We start from the raw sequence: 24664 nt of genomic DNA, 5'->3' as shown, positions 1-24664 counted from the left end.
GATTTATTGTCACGTGGAAATTTAAAGGCCAACCAGAGAACGTTTTATTGTTATGTGATTGCTTGCTGGACGCTGCCGCGTTCAGGTGCTAGGAAAGTGTTGTAATTTACGATTGTCAACAACAAATGGCGCGTCAAACGACTGTAAAAAAGTACGGCAAAGTGTGAGAGGAACAAGTCTGATCTTGTTACTCCTCTCTCCTAATCTCAAACATATCAAACTTGATGATGCTTAATATCAACAGTGCACCAACTTCCATGTTTGATCTTAGAGAACATGCCTCCACATCTGTGTTTCTTGAAGGCCACAATAAATGTCATATTTACTTTTGACCATAAAATATTACAAAATAAAGAGTGAAGCAAGCTTTCATTGATATATTATTTATTAATAACTGGTGACGAGGAGATCACTTTTAGAAATAAAAATACCACAATATCTGTGCAACTGTGAATGAAGAGCAAGGGTTTCCCATCTAAAACATCTGGATCATGCACTCCCTGGACTTTCCAACACCGACCCATTTGACTGTAGGGAGTGAGAGGGAGAGAGCGTCACAAATATACTCAAAGGCATCAATGAAGGTCAAATGTGAATTTGAAGTTAAAACCTACTGGGAACTCCGATGTGGTTCTCAATGAAGCGGATATAGTTTTGTGCCTTGACAGGGAGGTCACCCCACTTCCGGGCTGCAGATGTGTCTGTCTTCCACCCAGGGAAGGTCTCATATTCAACCTCCACTTTATGCAAAACATCCATGTTTGCTAGAATTTAAATAAACACACAATGAATAAAGGGCTACCATGAATGTCACCTGCCCTTTCATCACCTCGTCTCCAAAAATTACCTGGAAAATGTGGAATTCTTTTCCCATTGAGTTTGTAAGCAATTCCTACTTTAATTTCCTCCAACACATCCAGAATGTCAAGTTTTGTCAAAGCGATACTGCAGGGAGGTTGACAGAGTTGAAGGTAAACTTCATTATGGTTACGAGAGGGCAGAAAATAAAGAAAACAAGCCTGCTCCACATAATAACACTCACGCAGTAAAGCCGTTGATCATGTGTGCGTATCTGACGATAACGAGATCCAACCAGCCGCAACGTCGCTTCCTCCCTGTGGTCACGCCCACCTCATGACCCCTTGTCTGCAGCAGTTCTCCGACTGCCTACAAATAAACAAATTAAAGATTAAGATTAAGATTAAAGTCCCAATGATCGTCACACACACACCTGGGTGTGGTGAAATTTGTCCTCTGCATTTAACCCATCCCCGTGTGATTTTAATCCATCCCCTGGGGGAGAGGGGAGCAGTGAGCAGCAGCGGTGCCGCGCTCGGGAATCAGTTGGTGATCTAACCCCCCAATTCCAACCCTTAATGCTGAGTGCCAAGCAGGGAGGCAATGGGTCCCATTTTTATAGTCTTTGGTATGACCCGGCCGGGGTTTGAACCCACAACCTTCCAGTCTCAGGGCGGACACTCTACCACTAGACCACTGAGCCGGTATATAAATACCAATTGAAATAAGAAATATGAAGCAGGCTTGAAGAATGGGTTGGCGTATTTGGTACGTTTATTTACTTGTTACTACTAGCAATAGTATTTAACATTAGCGAAAGTTTTAGCACCACGCACCAGTCACCCTGGCCACCCCACCGGAAATGTTCTAGTTCCGCCCCTGCATATTGTTAAATCAATACTTCTCTATGACCGTGTGAGTCAAAATGGTGCATAATTTTCTTTGTAAATTTAATAGCGCTCCTGCACAGTATCTTGTACTCAATGTACTAATATGGTTCGTGGGTATATGTGTTTAAGCAGACAGCAAAGTAACCTACAACAAAACATTTATACATTATGTCTAATAATTTATTCCCTCAGTAAGTCGTAATAGGAATCTGCTGGTCACACTAAATGTATTCTGAATGTGACCTATGGCCTTAAATTTATCTCTGTCTGTGACCTGTATAAGGGCAAAGTGTCGGTCAGCCATTTAACACCTCACATGCAGATGCTGTCATTTGATTCCCTTCAAAAGAGAGAGGGAGGGGGGGGGGGGGGTCCACACATACCCGTTTTGTAACATTTTAACCAAACTCAAACATTAAAAAAACTGCCTTGTCTTTTTACTGTGATAATCTTTCTGATACTGTGATCGCTAGGGAGAGGAATTGTTGGTATACGTGTTCCCCACTTAAGACAGTGACATCATCATCTTACATTGAGTTGCTCAGTGGGGAAGGCTCCAATTCCCACACGAGTGGTATAGGCCTTAGCAACACCAAACACATCGCCGATATTTAGCGGGGGGATGCCAAGGCCGGTGCATGCCCCGCCCACGGTGCAGTTTGATGACGTCACAAAGGGATATGTACCTAAGGAGAGCATTTATCATTATAATACAATCACAAAAATAATTATTTTCATATAAATAAAAATGTTGAAAATCCTACCAAAGTCAATATCAAGGAGAGCAGCATTGGCCCCTTCAACCAGAATTTTCTTTGGAGATCCATGAAGGGCTTCATACATGTAATAGACTCCATCTCTGACCATGGGACGCAATCTTTCACCGTATTCCTGCACAACCGAGCACAACTTTCATGTGGGAAGCAGCCCCCAAGAAACCAAATGTTCTCGTCTCTACCCGAAGCTTTTTCAGTTGGTCCTCAACGTCGACTGTCAAGGTTGGATACATGGATTGATACTGGCGGACGAGGTTCATGAATCTGAAGGGGATTCATATAAGCCATAATTGGCATGAAGGACATAGGAAAAAAAGAACGAGGTTGACGTTATCGCCGTACTTGCTAGAGAAGTCCTTAAAGTCACCCAAAAGGTCACATACGCGAAGACCCGTGCGTGACGCTTTGCTGGAGTATGCAGGTCCGATGCCCTTCTTGGTTGTTCCAATACTAATATGAAAAAGCAGATGATTGAAACACGGACAAACGAATGGTTGTAGGCAAAAAGAGTTTCGATGCTTACTTCTTTCCATCTTGCGCTTGTCTTTCAGTTTCTTGCAATCCGTCGACAACCTGGTGGAAATCAAACACTGAGGAGAGCAGAGAAGTTGATGAAAGCGCCATAAAAATACAAACAAATGCAAAGCCATACGCACCAAGGTGAGCTCGATCTGAGACAATCAGTCTCTTTTCCCAGCCTTTCAACCCTGATGAGAGAACAGAGTATTATATTTTAAATAAATAAATATTTCGACTTTTAACATTCTGCCATTCCAAAGATAACAATGCCCAATTTTATCGAAAATATATTGCGCCTTCAATTGGCGTCATACTGATAGGTCATATTTTGTTTACATTTTTTCACTTTAAAAAGACGGGCAGAATATAAACAAATAATGGTATGTTAATTCCAGGACATTTTTGGAAAGGCAGAATTGCTGATTGTGTGAATTCTACCTTTTTTCTCATTTTTGTCGCCCTCCTCAAACAGGCCAGGCAAATGTATGACCACGCCATTACCTGCCAGACCAAAGAGATATCAAAGAGGTGACACTACAGACGCATTTGTGTTTATGATTTAAAGAAATCGTTTCACTTGCTGTTTTTACCAATGAGTGAGACACTTTTTGAATTGATGATTCCACTGGGGAGAAGGTGGAAGTCGTACTCTTTGCCGTCCACTACCACAGTGTGTCCTGCATTGTTGCCCCCCTGAGAATCAAAGCCGTTATATATGTATTTTTTAAATCACCCAAACAAACAAGTGCGGGAAGTTCATATCAAACAAAAGTTTGGATCGTAAAACTTCAAATTTTACACTGTTTCAACTTTAAGCATCACACTGACTTGAAGACCTTGATCCAACTGAAAAGATTTGGCGTAACCTAAAAGGGTTGCACACATGACTCAATCGTACAGACAGGTGCACACTTATGCAACCAGTTTATTAAATTATATTATACAATATTTTCCAATGTGCCGAACGATGAGTCTCAGCCCTGGCCCCACATTAAGGCTATTAATGACCATCCGTGGCCTTTACCACTTCACATAGACCCTGTCCGGCCTATTTTAATACTCTTGGCTCAGAAGTTGTTGTGGGGCCCAAGTCTGCTCCTCCAATGGCTCAGACCTGGCCTTCTCATGTATCAAGTCACTCTGAGAATGTGATCTGCTGTACATGCAGTCCACTGTGTGCGCGCGTGTGTGCGCGCGCGCGTGTGTGTGTGTGTGTGTGTGTGTGTGTAGGGGAGGGAGCGTACTTGTGCTCGGAGAGGAGAAAGTACAACATGCAGCAACTGTTGACAGCTTGTCCAGAACTGATTTCTGACCAGTGTTATATCTCACATGCGAGTCATCTGAAGCTGAAACTGTCTAAATGTTATTATAGTAAATCAATGCACGCGCAAATAAAACAATGCATTTAAATTAAATCTATTTGGATTGTTGATTTTAACAATCAGAGCAACTTCATTAGTGTTCTTCCACCGAAATCCAACAAATGCACGTCGATCTTATAATAATGCACGAATCAAATAGTTCGAATCGCAGTTTAGCTTGAGCCTGATTCGAATTACCTGACATCTGCAGACAACGTCCGCTTCAGTGGCGAGCAGATCGACCACTTTACCTTTGCCCTCGTCGCCCCACTGCGCACCCAAAACAACAGTCGCTTTGTTTCCCACGTCGTTGCGCGCTCTCTTGAGTCCCGTTGCGACGTGCTGGGTCGTGTTTTTATGATCCTTAGCCGACCAACTGAGCGACATGATGGCGCAAGCTTCAGGCTGGCCGTCTCAAGAGGACTAGCTGTCTCCAAGAGGGGGCATTGCCATATCGGTAAGGGTGATGATGTCACAGACAGATACACCCGCGTGCGACCGTGCGTAATGGTTGTCTTGTGGCGGACTTCAGGACTAGACCTGAGGGTCAAATTATTATTTCTACCACAGTCAAGGCTCCTCAAGAGTCACGCAATAAAATCACCTAATGTCCAATTACTTTTATTAAAACAGGTTAAGCATTAAAAGTTACAATACAGTATTAAGTGATTTAACATTTTTTAAATTGTTTCTTGCATCCTTTCTTTCCATGAGCATCTCCAATTTTTTAAAGCGCACACACACATTACTTTTACAATACAAAACCATATATAAAGCGCTTTTCCAATGACTTTCAAAGAATTTACATAAAGTGACATGTTTACATCCAAAGTGCTGTCAAAGTCGGCCCAGCCTCGGATGACTTTATAAACTCTTCTTGGTCTACAAAACAATCTTCTTTAATCTCACAAAAATATTATTTTCCGTTTTCTGAAGTCCTGCCAGTTCACAACTGCGGTGACATCAGCTTTTTCTTTTTCCTCTTGATCTCCTTTTTCTGGAATCTAGTAAAGGGGGATAATCAAAAGTGAATAGGACAATATTTCTAGTTTAAAAGCAATTCTGATGTAATTAATAGATAATCTACTTTAGATCATTAACTAAATTTATATTTAGACAACACAGTCAGCAGTTTACAAGAAGCACATGAGACTGTCATTAGTGGATTTAAAACAACCCGAGGAGCAGAAGGAATGGACGGAAAAATATGGAAGAGACAATAGTGAAGGCTGTCATGAGAACTTCATTCACAATGACTGGCATAGTCAAGACTGACTGAAATGAGAAAAGTTGCTGCAGAAATATATTTGATCCATTTTTAGTTAGTAAAGTTTCCATTGTTGTTAAAACACCTTCTAGACAAATCAATGACTGCATCATTGAAAGAGACGTGTTAAAAGTTGGACGACACAAACAAATGAAATCCAGATCCCAGTCGGAGCAACAAATGGTGTTATTTGCCACAAAGTTTGGACGGTGAGTGAGTTTATTAGGATGATGTTCCTGCTTACAGTTTACCATCCCACCGTTTGACCTACCTCACTGCACCACACAGCCCTTTTTAGGTTTAATGTGTCTTGTCCCACTGTTACCTTGTGTTTTAGAGAGTAAGAACGGAAAACAGAGCATTCAAACAAACTGTCCATTGGCAAACACAAGCAAAATCTGTATTCATTGTCTTTAATTAAAAAAAAGGCACATATTGGAAAATTCTCACAATCACCTTCTAAAAATAATACGATATATAAAGTAGAGTGCAGTAAAAATAACACCCAAAAAAATTTCCCTCCAAGTAATATCACAAGACTAACATTCCAAAACGTTTTATTTAAATGAGATGGTTTACCTGAATTCTTCTTTTTGCTGCGTTCAAAGAAGCTTGGCCGTTTATTTGGTTCGGAGTTTAGAGTGGGAGTTTCCTCTTCAAACTCCGATGGCGCACCTTGAGATTTGTTTGCACCCTGGCCGTCGCATTCCAAGATGCTCTCCGTACAAGTTTGGTTGCTTTTGGGGTCTGCATGCGTGCAGCTCACCACATCCTTCCCGGATGATTTGACAGCATGCAATTCGAGACTAGCCGCTTTTTCTTCAGCCCCTTCTAAACAAATAGTTTTCCGGTCCTCTTGTGCCTTTGCATTCCCTTCACTAGCAGAAACTGCGAGTTGAACGTTCACAATAATGTCCGCTGGCTCCTTAGGTGCTAACTTCTGAGATACCTGGCTCGAAGTTTCATCCAACGCACCATCTATCAGGTCAGAATCTGACAAAGAGGTTGGGCTGAGCAAACTGGTCTCGGTTGATTCGACATCTGTGAGGGCACTTGATTGAGGTTCCAGCTCAAGTTTAGTTTGGGGTGCTGTAGGCGTAGTTGAGGTACACTCCTCCTGTAGCGATGTCGGACTGTCCGGGGATGACTTCGAAGCCGATTCCCCCGCCGTGGAGGGAGTCTCGTTTGGGGAGCTGAGAAAACCGTTCACTTCGCCTGTGCTGGCTTGGTGAGCCTTTGTTGGAAGTGTGCTGGGCGCGGAAACGGTGCAGGCCACTTCTGCGGCTTTTTCGCTTGCAGGCTTCACACTTGACCCTAAATGGTGAAAGGTCAAGAGCATTACTGACCCTGCTTAGAAATTACAAAGAGGCATCACAAAACACAAATGAGACTCCTGCCGAGGTTGAACTGGTAATTAAAGTGAGGGTGGGGGATCTGTTGTAGCCTGTTCTTGTTGACTCAGGGGGGAAAAAAACTTCAGACAAGGTTTCCCAAACAAAAGTTGGTCAGTCTGACCATCAAGTAAAATGTTATAAGTTACTTTACTGATAGGCAGGCACGCATTTATATTTCTTGGCAAAGGACTTTTTGACACGCCTGTTGTAGTAAATTGTCATCTTTAAGTTTTGCCACCACATGACGAAAGTAAATTTCTAGTATTGGGTCTTTAGATGAAAGTTTGGGAAACCCTGTTGTAACAAAAATATGTGTGTGGAGGGGGACCTTTTGCTTTTGAGGTCATGAGTGATGCTGCATGCCAATACATTTCCCAAGCACGTACATATAAAAGCTGAAGGACATTATACGGGCACATGAAAGCAACAAGGCTTTTAGTGACTCAGGAGCAGCGCTTGAACTGCCACAGTCTCTTGTCCTTACCAGGTGGGCAGGTATCCCTACTCATTTCACTATGAGGGAGGCTTTCCAAATCGCACCTTGGCCTGGTCTTTCTTAGGCTGAAACCCTTCCTGATGTCTGCGAGTAGGTGGTCGATTATGCAGCCGTCATCCTGTGGCACAAAGCCTTTCTTGACTGGCGAGGGACAGCGATTATTTATTAAAAAAAAAAAAGTCAGGTCAATACTTTTCAAATTACAACTGGGATTTGTAAGTGTTGCTGTCACAACTTACTTATTTTTCCATTCTCTCCCTTCTGTCTCTTGGCTTCTTCGTCTGCCAGTTGCTTCTTTCTCTTCTCAGTTTTGGCTGCCTGCTCTTTCCTCATCTTATTATCCTGCATTTGTGAAAAAAAAAAAAAAGAAGTGTCACTCTGCCGAGTACAAATTGTACACACAGTAGCAATTTCGACTTAGGCGGCAACTCAACAAAACGTTTTTCACACTATAAATGACACCAGTATTATCCCGACCTTCAGCGCCTTGATGAAAAGTTCCCGGAAAGTCTTGATTGTTCCGAAAAGCTCTTCAAGCGACAGCTTATTGGCATCTTCACAAAAGTAGACAGCTAGTTCACTCCTTTTCTTGTCAATGTCCACAAATCTTTCACTCAAAGCTTGACACGCCGCCAGATTTTCCTGTAGCACAGAATTGGAGCTTTTGTGACAATGAGACAAGCTTTCACAAAAGGCGGCATCAAAATCAATGCAGTATTATTCTTTTTTTGCCATTTAGTAGCTCACTGGATTTAAAAATACCAAATTCATTTGAGCCCAAATACTTGTAGGTACTGGAGGGTTCCTGCAAATATATCATCATGTCACAATATTGCTTTCAAGCAGTTCTGTCACATCTCCTGTTCAAACAGTTTATATATTTAAAAATAATAATACAGAAATAATATTTTGTTTACGACAAAAAGTATGCTGCACCCCTTTAAGATGCTGCTGAACTACCGTATTTTTCGGACTATAAGGCGCACCTAAAACCCCCAAAATTTCTCAAAAGCCGCCTTATAGTCTGGTGCGCCTTATGTGGACCAAATTCCTAAATTTAAACTGGCCCGAAGCATTGTGTCATGAAATCAATCATAAGTGGCCCGCTGAAGACTATGAATCAAAAAGACTATGGATCATTATTTTGTGATTATAAAGTAATTTGTTGCGTCTGAAGATGAAATAAAAAAGATAAAATGGAGAATGATTTGATTTGCATTAAAAAGCTGACATGATGGTGCGCCTTATAGTCCGGTGCGGGTTATATAAAGACAAAGTTTTAAAATGGCCCATTCATTGAAGGTGCGCCTTTTAGTCCAGAAAATATGGTAACATTGGCTACTGTTTCCACAACAAAGCAAATCTTACCTCAATAACCTTTGCATATTGCTGCTTCATGTCTTCCGAAGAATTGGAGACTTTCTTCAAAGCCTCATTCAGTCGTTTAAGTAAGCCGTTGGTTTCGGATTGGACAAAATCTAGATTTATCCTGTGGTAGGAGGGATAGTTTGGACTATTTCACATATTTGTGGGGGTGATAATATGCAAGAATGCGGAAAGATAAATTGTACCCTGCAGCTTTTTGGCAGATTTCAATGTCCTCTGGCAATTCCAATAGCTCTGGGTGGCTTACTTCTGCTTCCTTTAAAAAAAAAAAAGTGTGTTATTCATAAATGTATGCTTTAAGGTAAAAGGTTGATCTTTGCCGTACCTCTAAGATGTGATGAAGCAGTGTAATGCGGCTCTTGTTGGCTTTGGTCTCTGTAAGCTTGAGAAGAGAGCTGATTTTGAATCCCTCTGCATTTCCTGTATGGCTTCCCTAGAAGAAGATTTAAGCGATTAAAAAATAAATAAAAAAGCCTTCGATGCGATAAAACCGATATTTGGCACCCTTACGTAATTAAGAAAATTGCCCACGTCAAGGATGAGCCTGCAAAAAGTGGGAATGCATGTGCTTGCCCTGAGAGCTGAGAACCAAAGGTTGAAATTAGTTTTTGGTAAGCCGGATGAGGTTCTTTCGGTAAAGTGCACTTACAGTGACAAGCCTCCTCCAGCAGCTTGACTTTAGGTCGGAGGATTTCCAACACTGATGCAGTCTCCTCACACAACAGCATGCACTCAATCCTCAGCTGATAACTGATGGTAGACAACAAATTGGAGTTGAAGGTCACATTTTAAAGGCAGCAAAATCCATCTGATGCCATTGAAAAATTTAATGGTCTCCTTTGGCCCATTTTCACAGAGTAACTTATAAAGCAGGCAGCTCACATGTTAGAACAGTTTGAGGAAAGAAGTTACCTTTGGACATTGAGGAGCAATGTGAAGAAACGGTCGACATTTGCCAGCTTTTCTTTTTCTCCTTGGAAAGACTTCAAGTTTTCAATCTAGATGACAAAGGCAACATCACGACTCTTGCGAGTGGGCCTCATTGAATGACAGCTATAAGACATTGCGTAGGTATCAACGAACCTCATGTTTCTCTGGCAGGAGCTTCAGGAGCTGTTTTAGCACCTCTACATCAAACCTGGATCTGTCACCTTTCTGAATCATCATCACAAAGTCCTCATTTGAGCTGGACATAGAACATTTGGAAGATTAAGATGGACATGCACAGCAATCCACTAAGTAGGGCAAAATATTAGCAATACCGCCAAGTATAGATGCAACTATAGATTATTGAAATAACTGATTAATCTGCCGATGAATCCATAAATTGGATTCAAAATATTAAAGTTTCCATTCCTAATTAAAAAACAAACATTTAAAATACACAGCAAAAAATGCTCAAATGTTATTGAAATAAGATTCAGTTTGGTCCTTAACATGCCAGAAAATAGAATCCCCTCCCCAATTTCTTTTTAATTTTTTTATTTTATTTAAAACCACTGAATTATTGAAACATCGACTGTCGGTTTTATGCGCATAAAACCGATCAACCCAATAATTCGTGTCTCACCATTTGAATTGCTTCAGGAATATGTTTACGTTCAGATTTTTCTTGGAATCGATGAAAGTAATCTAGAAGCAAATAGAAATAAATTGTCTGAGGAAGTCGGCTGTTTGTTTGGAATACTTCATGGCAGATTGTTGACCGTGCGCACCTCTTTAGGCTCCTTCTTGACAGGAGCAGCTGCCCCCTTGTCTTTGTCTTCGGTCACCGGGAGACAGAACAGCTGCTCGATACTGCCGTAGTCCGGCTCGTAAGAAGGCTCTTTCTGAACTGAAGCCCACATGGAGTGACCATCTGCGTGTGGAAGAGGAAAGGAAGCCATCTTGTCAATTTTGTTTTGCTCTTCTTTGAACCCGAATCCTGATATTTTAGTATTCAAAATGCATATTTACTATTTTAGAAAAAAACACCCATCTAATTGGCCTTACTCACCAGTGACAGACCTCAGTTTCTGCCAGTTGAGCTTCTTCATCCTCAGCGTGGGACATCGGCTCAATTTTGCGGGTATGCCGCAGCCCAGAGCGTGGCTGCTTTGAGCCACTATCATGCCCGAGGGAGGAGGTGGAGGTGGTGGCGCCATGCCGGGTAAGGCCGGTGGCGGCGGTGGGCCGTTTCTCATACCTGGCGGAGGGGGTGGAGGTGGTGGCGGACCCATGCCAGAACCGTAAGGTAGTGGTGGCGGTGGTGGTGGAAGCATCATTCCAGGTAGCGGAGGCGGTGGTGGTGGACGAGTCATTCCAGGTAGCGGAGGTGGTGGTGGGGGTCCACCAAATCCACCAGGGAGTGGAGGCGGCGGCGGTGGGCACTGAAGAGGGGGCCCTGTCTTATTTGGAGGAAGTGGCGGCGGTGGAGGTGGGCATGGAAGAGAACCTTGGTGTTCAGTCATATTCGGAGGAAGCGGCAGTGGAGGGGGATGAGCAAAGAGTGGCTTCTGAGGTGATGCTGAGCATTTCTCCAGCTGCTTTGGGTCTTGCAAACTAGTTTGTGAAGCCTTGTCCACTCTGGCTAGCTGGCCATCCAGTTCGTGACCACCCTTAGACAACTTGGCCTTGGAGAACACCAAACGCTCCATGATCTTTTCAAAAGATCCTATCTCGGCTGGAGTCCAAACAGAAAATAAAATCTTGCTAGAAAATTACACTCAGCAGCAGCTAATTGCTATTTTCCAACTCCATCAAACATTAATAAGGCGGCGGCCATTATCAAAGTCATAGTAAATGCTGACTCACAGTCCTGGGCCAGCAGTATGGCTCGGTTAGTGACGGACTCCAGAGCTAGCCAGATATCCGAGCGGTTTGGCCCCAATAGGAGAAGCGTCTGCAGGATGGACAGAAGCTGGAGAGAAGCAGGTGAGCTGCTCACCTAGCAAACATAAACAAAGAGTATCAGTATATTATTTTTTAGTATATGCACCACCATTGAATGCTATAGATGTCAAACATCTATGTTCACAATATATCAATGCACACAACTCTTACCTTGTTAAAAAGAGTTGTAAAGACCTCCAGGTGGTTACTCATATCAATCCCGCCATACAGTCGTAAGAGCTCCTCCTCATCTTCAGCCATCGCCTCTTCAAAAGCTTCACATTGAATTATCAAGTCTGCATCGTCCTGTTCTCTGCATGCCACATAAATGCATTTTTATTAGAAAAAAGTAAATAAATGAGAGGCTGATTAATCAAGGGTAGGGGGAAAAAAATGAGGGCTGCATGCTCACCTTAATTTTGGTAGACTATCAAGAACATGGAGCCCTGCAGAGGAACAAACAACAGCAAGAGTGTCACATCATTTAAATTTTTTTTTTGCATTAAAATCATGTATAGAGGTGAATTAATGGTAGACAGTGGACAAGGAAGTCTGTCACAGGTGAGGAATTATAGGAGGCGTGGCCAACCAAATTGATTGGTCCATAGAGGTGGGTGGTCATAATGGAATCAGGTAGTTTTTTTTTTTTTTTATGTGTGTGTATATTTGGTCATCTTAGACTCCAAACTGAACGAATATGTTATTATGACTTTAATTTTATCCAATTAAATTAGGTCTGTATGATTTGAAATATTTTCAATTTAAGATGTAGCAGTGTGTGATATCGTAAATCACAACTGTTGGTTTTAAGCTTAAGAATTTGTCAGAGAAAAATGACGCCATGCAATGCTTTTCTTAGACACATGTTGACTAACGCTCCAATAATATCCCGTTGTGTGCTTTGTATTCACTTTGAGCATAGATGCTGCGTCAGCTCACAGGAAAGTGACCTCACTCATTGTGTGATTAATTGTTCAGCGGCAGGCTGCACCAACCGATAAACTCCTTCCTCATCTTATCTCTCTGCCTCAGGTCATCGGAGCCGAAAATGAGGGCGTTGATGACACTGAGGAGCGTCACCATGTATGAAACGTTGTCTGTGGCCTGCAACTCGTTCATGATCACGCTGAAGCGATAGTGACTCGTCTTCACGCCCTGAAGAACAAATCAGAGGAAATTAGTCAACTTTAGTTAGGTGTCATGCTTGGGAATGCAACTCGCCACAAGAGGGCGGTATTTTTATTTATTTTTTTGGAGTGGGGAGCATATATTTTTCTTGCCTTGTAGTGTTCCAGAGCATCCAGAGCAAGGCGATGGCCCTCTGTTGAGAACATGCTGAGGGCTGCAAGTAGCTCCAACACCTGCTTCTTCACCATCGTGTTGGAGGTGTCCAAGGCTGTGTGGAACACACACATTTAATTAACACAGCAAACAAACGTTCTCAGCGGCGCTTCCTTTTTGTGTCAAGACCTCAATATGCCTCACATAGTTTTCGGCAGCGCAATGTGGACTTTGTTCTTTGAGGATGTGGCAAAAGATAAAGATTCAAAAATTCCAACTTATGGGGAAACTATAAACAGGCTTTTGTGATTCTCTTGCAAATGCTTGTATAATAAACTACACACAAAAAGGGATATTGAGCTTCTTGGTGAAATTTCAGAATCAAATTAAAATACTTTGTAACCTTTACAGGTCAACTTAATTTGACTGAGTTGAAAACAAATGTCCTAATTTATGACAAAAACTTTCCCGAATGTTTTTTTGTGACAATTTTCTTGGTATCTGTTTCAACCGAATGACACAATCTGTAATTCGGTAACTTCAATTTTGGAACATCCTGTTTGTAGTCATCTCGGTCTCATTATTTCATAATTAACATCATGATGAAATGTTTGAATTTCACTGAAAAAAGAAATGTATTGGTCCATTCCCACTATTGAGAAATTTGCTGTTCAGTTCCTTAGAAAACAGGAAGCAAATTTCATTCATCATGAAATTACAATCAAGGTCATAGTGCATTTTTGAGTTCATCTCAAAATTTCCACCACTACCCCTTTTTCTGAGTTGTGTATGAAGACAAACATGATGATGTGAATGTTTGTGGTAACCTTGGGAGAGTTTCCGGATGTATCCCTCATTATCAATGATGAAATGGATCCCAGCCGAAGAGTTCATGACAGCACGGACGCAGTTGATGCAGGTGAGCTGCAGTAGGGCGTCTGCAATGCGGGAGCAACCTCGGCCCGAAAGGCGGTCCAGGGCCTCCAGGAGGAGGTCCAGGCCACTCAACTCCAGGAATTGCACCATCCATGTTTGGTTGCTACTGTCCAAGCGCCGTTTCAGGCCGGAATAGTTAACCACAGTGGGAACCTGGAGAAGTTTGATACAGAGCTCCGGATCAGCATTCTCTAAGTTGGCTTCCTGTTGCGTGTCTGAGTCCTGCGATGAGCCCAGGCGACCCCGAACTGCGGCCCATTTCTTCTTTACTTCTGAAATCCCTGTCATCATTGTGAAAGCACCTGTAAAAAAAAAAAAAGTCATGTGATGCACTTTGGCTTCCCTTTCCTTCCACATCACCCAGAAGTGCATTTATTTTATTTTCCAAACACTGTACTGTTGGTTTATTACACAATCTTCCTGTTTCAGTTCTCACAATTACATTTTAAGTTACAAATTGTAACATGTGAAAACTAGGGGAAAAGATTTTGCTTAGTAATCTTATGTCAACCACTTTCACACAACTGCATTTATTTTTTTTGGGGTGTGATAAGAAGGAATTGGCAATGACAACACCATTTATATTGATAAAAAATGCCAATTCTAAAAATCTTTTATCATATTTATGATCATTTTGTGTTTTCTCCTCAGAATTGAATGGGAACATGCTTGGAACAATACACACAAATAAAAAAAAAAACAAGTTAAAGCTATACAGGAAGTTACATAAAAAAAAAATGAATAAACTGACAAACACGCAACAATAAAATATCCAGTATTCTTCTTTCTTTTGAGAAAACTTATCTGTAATTCAATGAATTTGTCTGCACAATGTCACCATCATTCATCATAAGTGAGCAGAACAAAAAAATGAAAGGCCGGATCACGATGGAAAATGAAACAATAGGGAATGACAGCGTTTGCACTCTGTGGGAGACTAAACGACTATGTCAGCAGTCGGGTCGTTTGCAGCAGCCATACACAACATTCCAACTAAATCCTGCATAAAAAAAAAAAAACTCCCTGCATGTGCACTGCAGAACACATTTCCATTTACGCCACAAATGATGCTTCATCAGAGACCTTGAAAATTATTACACAGGAGCCACTCTCTAGACGAAGCAGGCATATATCATGAATGCACACATGCTGCTTTTTGTGCCACAACCACAGATTTCCTCGCTTGCCAACTCCCTTTTTCACCATCCTACCCTCTGGAGAGCTTCTAAAACATTCCCGTACAAGCAGCACAGACTAAGTCCAAAAAAGGGGAAGGCGCTCTGCAAAAAGTCTAAAAATACGTTGTGATATTTGCTAGTTTGGTGTTAAAAGAAAAATAGTTTTCGGCTCTGCTGTGACTTGGCAAAGCAGAATGATGAGCATGTAGAAACACAACGGCTTGGTCTGAGTCACGGTTGGCTACTTTGGGTAGCTCGGAAGGAATGATGTTTTTTGCAGAGGGGCCCATTGTCTTTGCTTGACACTCGAATATCCAACTTCTACACAATGAGATGTTTTTTTGCTAATTGACTCGGCCTCGTGTATTCATATGATGCACTGCAGCAATAATTTCATTTGAGTCAAAGAGTCAAGGTAAAGTGACTCTTGGCTCTTGCAAAGGAATTCTGTCAGCTCAGGCTGCGCAATTCTGCCGCGTTACCGTGGCAGCCGGCAGAAAGACACAATGGACACAACAGACCGTCTCAATGCCATCAATGAATTCTCACTTTCCCACTTTTCGACAAGCGTTGCCTAACAAACCACTGGTTGAATTTAAACATTAGATACCTATTGGAATCAAATATAAGGATGTTTTTTAATTCTGGTTTTCAGTAGGATAGAATTCAGCTACACACACATGATTAAAAACATTTTGCATTTGTTTGATGATCATAAATGGGAAGATATGCATAAAAAATGTTTATACACAGCCATGTGTATTCAGTTTTATTTACAGTGGCTCTTCCTGTGATCACATGTCCAGAATAAGTCAATCAAAAACTATATTTACCAGAAAACATTTGAGGAAATTGACGCGTCATGGTTTCCTAAAATGTTCGGAAAGTTGACTCAGAGTTTTTATAACTGGACGTATAGGATGGACCAGTCTATTTGTCCAGAAGCCAAGTGAAACAAGCTTTGACCAAATCCACTGAAATTGGGAAATTTGTAGCATTTTTATTCAATTATAATTATTATATTGCATTATATTGAACTTTTTCTCATACTTCAAAATGTATTAAGTTTATATTTTAAACTGCACAAAAAAATATTCCTTTGTACCTAATGATGATGAAGTAAACATTCCAAGTAAATGTGTGTCATCTGGGCAATTGTCCAATAATTTGCATACTTTCTTAATTACTATTTTTATTGCTGAGAAAAGGGTGTGTCTGTGCGTCAAGTATGCTGGGATACCAAGGAATTTCTCAGGAAGGAAAACTATCCCAGGAAAGGAAACCAGATAAACATGCTAGAACGGAAACACGTTCCTCTTTTGAAACATCTGTTTCACTGAGGATTTTAATTCACAATAAAAGTAATTCATGTCGAAAACATTATTGGGTGAATAAATGAAAAATATGCTTTTTATAAATTGAAAGCCATTTTTTTATGTCTGCCCCAATAGCTCCCACATGCAACTCTAACAGCAGCTGATTCACAGCCTACAGGACAAACCCACTCATGTGTCCTCTGCTCGAGCCTCCTACACAACAGTCCAACTCCACTATACACTAGATTAACATTTAAGCATGCACACCCACTGCTTCCGTTTATTTAAAACATATGCAGAGCCCAAGACTGCAAATATTGTTCATATTCGTTTGAATATTATTATGTAACTACAGTCAGAATCTCAAAAGTCAAAGATGCTACTGCAGCATAAAAGTAAAGATGTGATAAGCATATAACTAGCAATATCTTTTAGGGGTCCTTTTCGACCCCAATAAAAGACGATTTGATACACATCTTGACACAGGGTATGATACGATTCAAGAATAATATAATATAATAATATATAATATAATAATGTTAAATTATTATTAATTTTAAGTGAAATTATTCAAATTGGTTGGCTTCAATCGGATTAGGATTTGACACATTTACTAACGTGTAACAACACATCAAAGCTCTAAATTAATTAAATGGGGGAAAAAAAATCATCAGCAATCTCAAGCCAATTTATAACGGGTGTATTTCTCATTAAAGATAATTGGATACGTATCGCAATACATGGGGTGCGATACGATTGAAGTACAGTCTATGTACTGATTTGATTCATGTGAATCAAATCCGATTTTCCGATTTAAACCGATTTTCGTTTCTATTTATCCCTGTCAGGCATCATCAGAGGGAGATGTAGTTTTACATTTATCACACATTTGTTAACATCTCTTTACACTTTGAATGACAATTTGGAATCTTAATATTAGTAATAATGTTAATGTTTTCTGACATTAATACTTTGAGACTACAATGAATTATTTAACTTTAAAACAGTTTTCCAAATTTGAACAACTTAAAAATCAGAACAACAAAAGCGACAACAAAGGGATCCTGATGTAAACTGAAAAAGTACTTTTAGATGAATATTCACGTTTCATGCACGGTTTGAAAGCTCAGAGTTAAAAACATCTGGATCTTATTAAAATGATACCTACCCTTCCCATCTCTCCTATTTTTGGCAGCAACGTGCATGCAAGAGCTCTTTGTGCTACGTCCTATTAAAATAGTTCACTTTATTAAAAATGAACAAGGTTTGTTAACACATAATTAAAACCGAATTAACCTTTATACACACAAGAAATCCATACAAACAAAACGTGATCCAGATAAAAGTGTACTTTGGCAACTGGACACGTTTTTCCATTCCTTGCAGCATTCCTCCTCTCCAAACCAGTTTAAGGGTAAACAGTCCAATCCAATACGGCCATCGGCCACACAATTCCTAACCAAATGAGCCACTTTGCCTGCATTGGTGACTGCAACATGCTGGATTAAAACCAGGCAACAAAAAAGCCGGACTTTGGGGTGCGCCTTTGCAGAGGACTTGGACTGTTGTCCCGTATCTTAGACAGCAACGATTTGACATGACATCTTCTGTTGCATAATTGAAGATGCGCAATGATGTCTTACCTGGTTTTCTTCTATAAATACACTTGGAGTGATCGCGTCCTTGTGTGTGTTCAGATGGGAGAGGCACCAGATGTCAAACACACTCCGGTTTACATCGTCAAGGAAGAAGCATGGATCTCCACAAATTAAGGCATTAAGGCAGTAGTAGGTCGACCCGAGTGGGTGTGTGTATGCGCGTTTGTGTGGCTTTTAATCGTCACGGCCCTGCGCTCTCTCTCGCTCACTTGTTTAAAAGAGTGACGTCAACGTAGAAGTAAACGCGAGGCTCCGATTTCCGCTCGTGCCTTTCGCAATAAAGTTTTGACGACGTCTCCTGCATTACTGGCGAATAAACGTGATTAAACTGCACAATATGGGGTTAGTGCCTTGATAAAGCCTGATTGGGAATAAGTAGTACGATGCTAAAACTAGGTATGCAAGATAACGAACGGATTAAACGTCACACTTTATTGTTCGCACTGTGCTGTCTTCAGCCTCGTCCTGCGGAGCGTGCAGAATTCCAAAAAGCCATCAACAACAAAATTACTGCGACAACAAAGCTCTTCTTTAAGCGCAGTTTTGCAGGCGCCGTGTTATTTTGAAGTAGTTCCCCACCCTAACCCAATGCAATCTTTTTTATATTCTTGCGGTTCCTGAAGCTGTCCGCAGCCGTCAGTAGTGCGCCCTCCTCCCTCACACTAATCTCCATCCCGGAGGCTGGAGCCGAACTCGTGCAGACCATTTGACTCATTCCTCAAAAACGAAACAATTTGATGCTTAATCACAGACTTTCGAAATCTACAAAACATTGCTTTTTATATCGGCCTTGCTCAGCACTCTGGTCTAGACCGATCTTGTCTGAAGAAAAATAACTAAGATGTTTCGGAATTTAAATCAAGCCTGCCAAGCCCAAAGGACCATGCCAAGCCAGTATGTTTGCATTTCCCCGTTGACAACAGTGAAGATAAGCAAGCTGCGACGAAGTGGGGGAAGTTATCGTTAAAAGTGGGAGTGTAATCAAGTCAAGTCAAGTTTATTTGTATAGCCCTAAATCACAAGCAGTCTCAAAGGGCTTCACATAGACAGAAATTGACAATTATTCTCAAAGCATCCCCTGATCTTAAGCTCCCAAATAATAATAATGAAGACTCGTTTTGCACATTGCACAAACAAAACAACTATAAAGACCCATGATATTTAATTTTGATCTGTCAAACAATCACGAGTTTTCTGAAGGGATTGTCCTCATTGAAATCTGAATAGCTCATTGATTAATTGGATTTAAAGTTATTTTCTTGTGCAGGAGTTTTGAACCATGCTTGAATGCTATTTTTTATGCAAGACATTTACTTTGAAAACAAAAATACATTGTGGTTATTTTTGTTTGCTTCAAATCCTTTTTTTTTTTTTAGTATAGTGGATTTTTTTGCATGCGTTGAAAAATACTTGTTCCAAGACGAAATGTATTAAAACATGTATTTTGCATGTATGCAAATACTTTGTCCATATTTACCCCTAGTAGGAATTGTGGCCCCTTACAGCATTTAAATTGCCCATCCCAGTCTAGCTATTGGTGAAGGATTTTAAAATTAGGCAAAATACAAATGTGTTAGTGGAACAAAAAATATATATTGATAGTTTTCAGCGGTCCACAATGACAGAAAACTAAGATTGAAGATCCTCTACATTGAAGATGCTTTCCCTGCAGGGAAAATAATTGTTTTATTGTGTAGCTAGTTGGAGCCTACAGTGTTATCACAGTGACAGTTTGTCCATCTGGAGGAACAAGGGGCCATTATTAGAAAGGACTGATAAAACACGAGTATACAAACGATTGCTGCAATTCAGCTCTAGGCATAATTTTATATTGTATCTGAAAACACTGTTAAGTTAAGATTTCTTTTAAGCTGAGACAACTGTTCCACCTTGTGTAAACTTGGGACTGTCCTGACAATGTACGAACTCTACAGTATAAACATTTAAGTACACATAGACTTAAACAAAAATGCATGCAGACCAAATAATTTTATTCTAAAAGTGTCTTTTTGTGTCACTAAAAGGATACAGTATATTGATGATGGATCACAAATTATGTCAATCTTTAAAAAAGGCAATGTGAGACATTTGACTTTATTCGGTAAATGCATGAGATTCTTCATGGCATTTCATTTGCCAAGTAGCTTTTAGAACAGACATGCTTCTCCAACCCGAGTCAGGGCATGTTTGCTGATTCAGATCAGGACAGATCCTGCTGCGTACAGGAAATGTTGCAATAATGGATTGGCTTGGCCATTAAGTGGAGTGATCAGAGTTCCACAGAATTGCAGAAGAACAAAAGCTGATTAAAATGATTGTGAAAAAACGTAGTTCTTGATATCTTGTGATTTCAGACTAAGCTGCTGTACAATAAAGAATATTACTTTGGCTGTATATGCGTGATTGTACTTATATAATTTTATTTACACGGGTCTAGGAGTGAGTATTAACGCCTTACAGACTGGGTTAGTGTGGAGTTTGCATGTCTCATTTTCTCGTTTTTATGAAATATGTAACTCAATCGCGTTTGAAGCGAAGATGCACATAAAAAACAACACTTCCCAGAATACTTTGCGCCGGGTATTGCGTCATTAAAAAGCGCCGACAACAACTATTTACGTTTGAGCAACCGGTCGTTGTTTTCACAGCATTTTCTTGAATTTTGCGCCATTAGTAACATTAGAAACTTACGGTGAGAAGAAATGTCTTCAAAGGCAAAGGATATTCTGCAGCTGGACCTTTATGGTTTGCTTGAGATTAAAAACACTGCTACAGCAAAGGAGGTACGTAAACGAGTTTACAGCTTGATACGATTTACTAAAGGGGGTCTATGTGTACAAATAATGATGACGTATTATTTGCAGAGTATTTATTTACCTATCAACTTGGAAAATTTTACGTGAATAAAAGATTCAGCATGGCATATCTGATGTCTCTAAGCAGCAAATAATGAAGCATCAGCATGTTTTTAGCGTTCTCTGACATATATGTTGTCTCCCCCCCGTATTAACAATTGTTTATAAAGAGTAATCAAGAAAAAAGATGAGGTCTAAAGAACAATACGACCCCAAAATAATACACCAAACGCTGTCTGTATCGCGTGTAGTTGATCGAAAAGGCCGCTAGGTGGAGACGCTGCACCAGTTTTCATGGTTCATAAAAATGACTCGAAAGGGAGAAAACATGATTGACGTGATCTTCAATTTTACCCTGAAGTTAGCTCCATGCATGAATATGAATATCAGTGCACATATGTGGACATCATTCTCCACTGTGTACTAATTAAATGATACTAATTGCCTTCCTCTCAGATCAAAGTCTGCTTTATTGTCAATTTCTTCACATGCCAAGACACACAAAGAAATCGAAATTACGTTCCCACTATCCCACGGTGACAAGACATAGTACACAATATACATACAAAAGAACAAAAAACAAAACCAGAAGGCACAAAGAATGAATAAATAAGAGTGATAAATAAATAATAAATAAGAGGAGCAAAACTGGAGCAAAAATGAGAACTTGGGTCCATTTTCCTCTTTATTCTATTTTACATTGCAAAGCGGCTGATCATTATATAGTCAGCTCCTTGGTAAGCACCTTCCATCCACGCATCCAAAATCTAAAATCCCCAAGCGAGATGGCAAATCAACAGTGCTGCCAGAATACAGTCAATTATTTAATTGGAAAAAAAGTTCTGTCTTTTACAGAGGGTAATGCTGCAAGAACTTAGTGGCGGTTTCGGCGCCAGAAATAAGATTCTAAAACACAGTAGACTGGTTCTGTGAGGTCTGTTGATTGCTGTGAGCGATGGGACATTTTTGTGGCCCGTACATTTAGTCTGTGGGGGGGCTTCGATGAAGACAGATGTCAGCTGATGGGCAGTTATTTGGATCACTGCTGTTATGTTGTTTATTACAAAGAAGGGAAGCGGCTCATCTCAGATCACATTTCTGTGGACTTTGCCATGGCGTCGACATATGAGATTTGCATTCGTCATCTTCTGCTTCCATTTTGTTGTCACTTCCGATGAATGCTGCGGTAGCTGGCACGTTTGAGTCTATGATAGGCTGGTGTTATTATAATAGTGGGGTGCACATGTGTACTTATTATACTCTGTGTGCACGTATATAAGAAAAACATTAGATCTCAATGACCTCAAAGAAGATTTAACCTTTCACTGATTACTTGGTGAGACAAAGTCAATAGGCAAGACACCACACAATACTCAGTGGACGTAAAAAAATTACACATCCTGTAAAATGCCAGGTTTTGGTGGGACAAAAAATATGACCAAGATAAATTATCAAACATGTCCCACGAATAATGTGATCTATGACTTGTATTGACTTGTACTGGGAAAAAAAAGTCACTTTTTGAGAGGGGATGTGAAAAAGAAACAATTGAGATCATGTGGTTGCAAAAGTGTGCACACCTTTTTACAATTGGAGTTGGAGCTGTTCAGAATCTACCAGCCACATTCAAACTCATGTTATATGGGAGCCACCCTTTTTATAACCACCATATCTTGTGGTGTGTTTTAAATATAGCAAATACCTTTTGTGTTGCAGTTGACAGACAGGCTAAATGCTCAGAAGATGGATTTGCAAACTAAGAACATCTGACATAACATTATTTGCACTTGTTTTATAGAAGCCTTGATTATAACATACTTTATGTTCTCCCTCCTTATGTACACTTCCTCCACAGGCCATTTTCAGCACATATAATTGATGTTTAGTTTTCCCCCGAGCAGCAGATGTACTCATAAAAAAACTTAAGTGGTGCTACAAAAATATTAGAGGCCGCAATTGATTTAAAGCAGAGTTTTCCTGGGGAAAAAAAAAGTGTGGTCCTGACCCAAATAAGGAATTTGGTGATATTGCCATGACATTGACATATACTGTACTTGAATTAAGAACACAGCAGACTTATTTATTAGATACTACGTAAAGCCACGACTCGTGTTTTATGACCGAGGCTTGTTTGCATGGTGATTATAACTGACAATGACACTTTCTCCTTGCTGTCTTCCGAGCCCCCTACTGTTTTTGTTTCAAGAAACGCAACTATTCCTCCCACAAAAACCAAGTTATTCATCCTGTTCCTCTTAGTTGTGTCAGTTGTCAGCCTGCCTATGAATACAAAAGCAGCCATGGGAGTTGTCAATGGCATAAACAGACAATATACATTTGGATTATTAGTATTGTATTGTCTCTTTAGGAGTATTTCTCCTCTTTTGTGTCTTTATTTCCTTCTGGTTTCGGGGCAGAGCAGACATTTTTCTCACCAAGTCCGACTCGTGCTGGCTTTCCAACTAAAGTTTGAAGTTCAACAGAATTTCAAATCGCCCAAAATGACGTAGAAAAATCTTTTTTGTTGAATTGTGATGTCAGCCAATGATGATGATGATGTGCAACGTAGCTGCTCCCTGCCAGACGACAATACTGATGAGAGTCAAGTAGTCAAACAGCTCAGCTTGTCCTAACATTGTTAAACATCAACATTGTTCAACATCTGCTGACTTTACAGCATATCAATGGACATGTTGTTTATCTTGTCTACGTGCTGCAGATGACAAACGTAATAAATAGAGTTTGAATTTGGAAATCTGCACTTTTTAACTTGAAAAAATAAATCATAAAATTTCACATCATCATCATCATCCCTTTCCTCAAGGTTTCTTTCTTGTTCTCAAAATTGTTTTAATGTGATCAAAAAGTGAATGAAGCCTTTCAATCATTTAATGAGTGATTTAAAAAATCTGCCTTCTTCCTAATTGCTCACTTCTTCATTGCTTGAATGTCAATAAATTGCAATTTGCTCCAATCTGAAATTGTACAACACGGAAAAAAGGAAGAAAAGGCAGAAAGAGGCAAAAAAAGAGAGAAAGTCTGCTTCGAGCAACGCTAAGCGTGTGTATGGCACCTTTCCCCAGCTTTGCGTGTCAATTTGAAGCCGTATAAAGTCTTTGCCAAGCACCAAGGCGAAAGGCTTCCTAATGATGACTGGTCTCTCCTTGAGCTGTTTATTGTTTGAAGTGTACATGAAACAAAATGGAGTGAGAAGACTAGATTTGTGGTTCTTACCACACGCCCCCAAGTAAAGTCAGCACGAGAAGAAAAGCAGCACGTTCATGCCAGTGGGCCCAAGGTACTTGTTGCAAATGACTAATGAGAGGTGCTTCATTTGACCTGTAACGAATTGCCAGGAGACTGATTTATGCTGAAAGGAGCTTTCGGAACATAATGCAGAACAGAGACAAAGCTGCCTGAGTATAATTATAACTTGTGCAAAGAAAAACAAATTAAATTTTTATACAGGAAGCTCCAGAGTGTCTCATCGACTACTCGCTCTTAACCAACTGATCCTAAAGCGTGTTCTTACATGGATTAAATTTTTAGATGTATATTACAAACTCAAACTTTCATGGGTAGTTTACTGTAGCATGCGCTGCCCAAGTTCATTTCCACGAATGTGTCAGAATGACAAAAAACAGAATCCGCTCAGGTGTTGATTTCGTCCAAAGAAAACCGA

The 24664-nt window shown here is 40.3% G+C and overlaps 3 protein-coding genes and 1 long non-coding RNA gene across 12 annotated transcripts in view; 2 read left to right on the top strand and 2 right to left on the bottom strand.

Annotated features, from left to right (window-relative positions):
• Positions 1-367: 367 nt before the first annotated feature.
• On the bottom strand, positions 368-4815 carry adss1 (adenylosuccinate synthase 1). Its single transcript, XM_061300885.1, has 13 exons — positions 4543-4815; positions 3574-3676; positions 3422-3484; positions 3121-3171; positions 2988-3054; positions 2807-2914; positions 2647-2728; positions 2453-2579; positions 2220-2374; positions 1043-1167; positions 848-945; positions 615-764; positions 368-528 (listed from the first exon to the last, which is right to left on the bottom strand). Exons 1-13 carry the CDS (start codon positions 4729-4731, stop codon positions 476-478), a joined length of 1371 nt encoding a protein of 456 aa, XP_061156869.1. The 5' UTR covers positions 4732-4815; the 3' UTR covers positions 368-475.
• LOC133169050 (uncharacterized) lies at positions 2911-13392 on the top strand. Its single transcript, XR_009718355.1, has 2 exons — positions 2911-3511; positions 12791-13392. It is a non-coding gene; the product is annotated as an uncharacterized LOC133169050 (long non-coding RNA).
• On the bottom strand, positions 4950-18858 carry inf2 (inverted formin 2). 8 transcript variants are annotated; one of them, XM_061300878.1, is made up of 23 exons: positions 18113-18789; positions 13867-14277; positions 13039-13154; positions 12754-12913; positions 12171-12204; positions 11930-12071; positions 11681-11813; positions 10884-11549; positions 10603-10745; positions 10458-10519; positions 9971-10073; positions 9800-9885; positions 9537-9637; positions 9398-9468; positions 9213-9320; positions 9073-9143; positions 8870-8990; positions 7979-8143; positions 7741-7843; positions 7490-7642; positions 6191-6925; positions 5883-5936; positions 4950-5348 (listed from the first exon to the last, which is right to left on the bottom strand). In XM_061300878.1, exons 2-22 carry the CDS (start codon positions 14264-14266, stop codon positions 5884-5886), a joined length of 3726 nt encoding a protein of 1241 aa, XP_061156862.1. In that variant the 5' UTR covers positions 14267-14277; positions 18113-18789; the 3' UTR covers positions 4950-5348; position 5883. The 8 variants fall into 8 exon arrangements, 7 of the variants coding, with proteins under 7 accessions (XP_061156862.1, XP_061156863.1, XP_061156865.1 ...); XM_061300879.1 differs by lacking the exon at positions 5883-5936 and having other exon boundaries at positions 18113-18791; XM_061300880.1 differs by lacking the exons at positions 4950-5348; positions 5883-5936 and having other exon boundaries at positions 6551-6925; positions 7546-7642; positions 18113-18798.
• Positions 18859-20702: 1844 nt separating this feature from the next.
• dnajc17 (DnaJ (Hsp40) homolog, subfamily C, member 17) overlaps positions 20703-24664 on the top strand; it is a 41457-nt gene continuing 37495 nt past the window's right edge. For both annotated transcript variants that reach the window (XR_009718372.1, XM_061301040.1), the window contains exon 1: positions 20703-20910. Coding sequence is in view for 1 of the 2 variants with exons in the window: in XM_061301040.1 (XP_061157024.1) it covers positions 20830-20910 (81 nt within the window). In the remaining variant the exon portion in view is untranslated. The remainder of the gene's footprint in view (positions 20911-24664) is intronic.

The sequence above is a fragment of the Syngnathus typhle genome, linkage group LG16 (genome assembly GCF_033458585.1).
Source record: "Syngnathus typhle isolate RoL2023-S1 ecotype Sweden linkage group LG16, RoL_Styp_1.0, whole genome shotgun sequence".
NCBI classification, from domain to species: domain Eukaryota; kingdom Metazoa; phylum Chordata; class Actinopteri; order Syngnathiformes; family Syngnathidae; genus Syngnathus; species Syngnathus typhle.
The sequence above is the reverse complement of the archived record's forward strand: the minus strand, read 5'-3'. Positions and strand labels throughout refer to the sequence as shown.

Excerpts from the sequence above, each read along its gene's own strand:
- adss1 (XM_061300885.1), bottom strand. The coding sequence starts at position 4,731 with ATGTCGCTCAGTTGGTCGGCTAAGGATCATAAAAACACGACCCAGCAC. Across the intron at positions 3,485-3,573 it reads AAAAAGTGTCTCACTCATTG|GTAATGGCGTGGTCATACAT; the intron begins GTAAAAACAGCA and ends TTGGTCTGGCAG. Across the intron at positions 2,729-2,806 it reads TTTAAGGACTTCTCTAGCAA|ATTCATGAACCTCGTCCGCC; the intron begins GTACGGCGATAA and ends AATCCCCTTCAG.
- inf2 (XM_061300878.1), bottom strand. The coding sequence starts at position 14,266 with ATGATGACAGGGATTTCAGAAGTAAAGAAGAAATGGGCCGCAGTTCGG. Across the intron at positions 9,886-9,970 it reads TCCTGCCAGAGAAACATGAG|ATTGAAAACTTGAAGTCTTT; the intron begins GTTCGTTGATAC and ends TTTGTCATCTAG. Across the intron at positions 9,321-9,397 it reads TGGGCAATTTTCTTAATTAC|GGAAGCCATACAGGAAATGC; the intron begins GTAAGGGTGCCA and ends ATCTTCTTCTAG.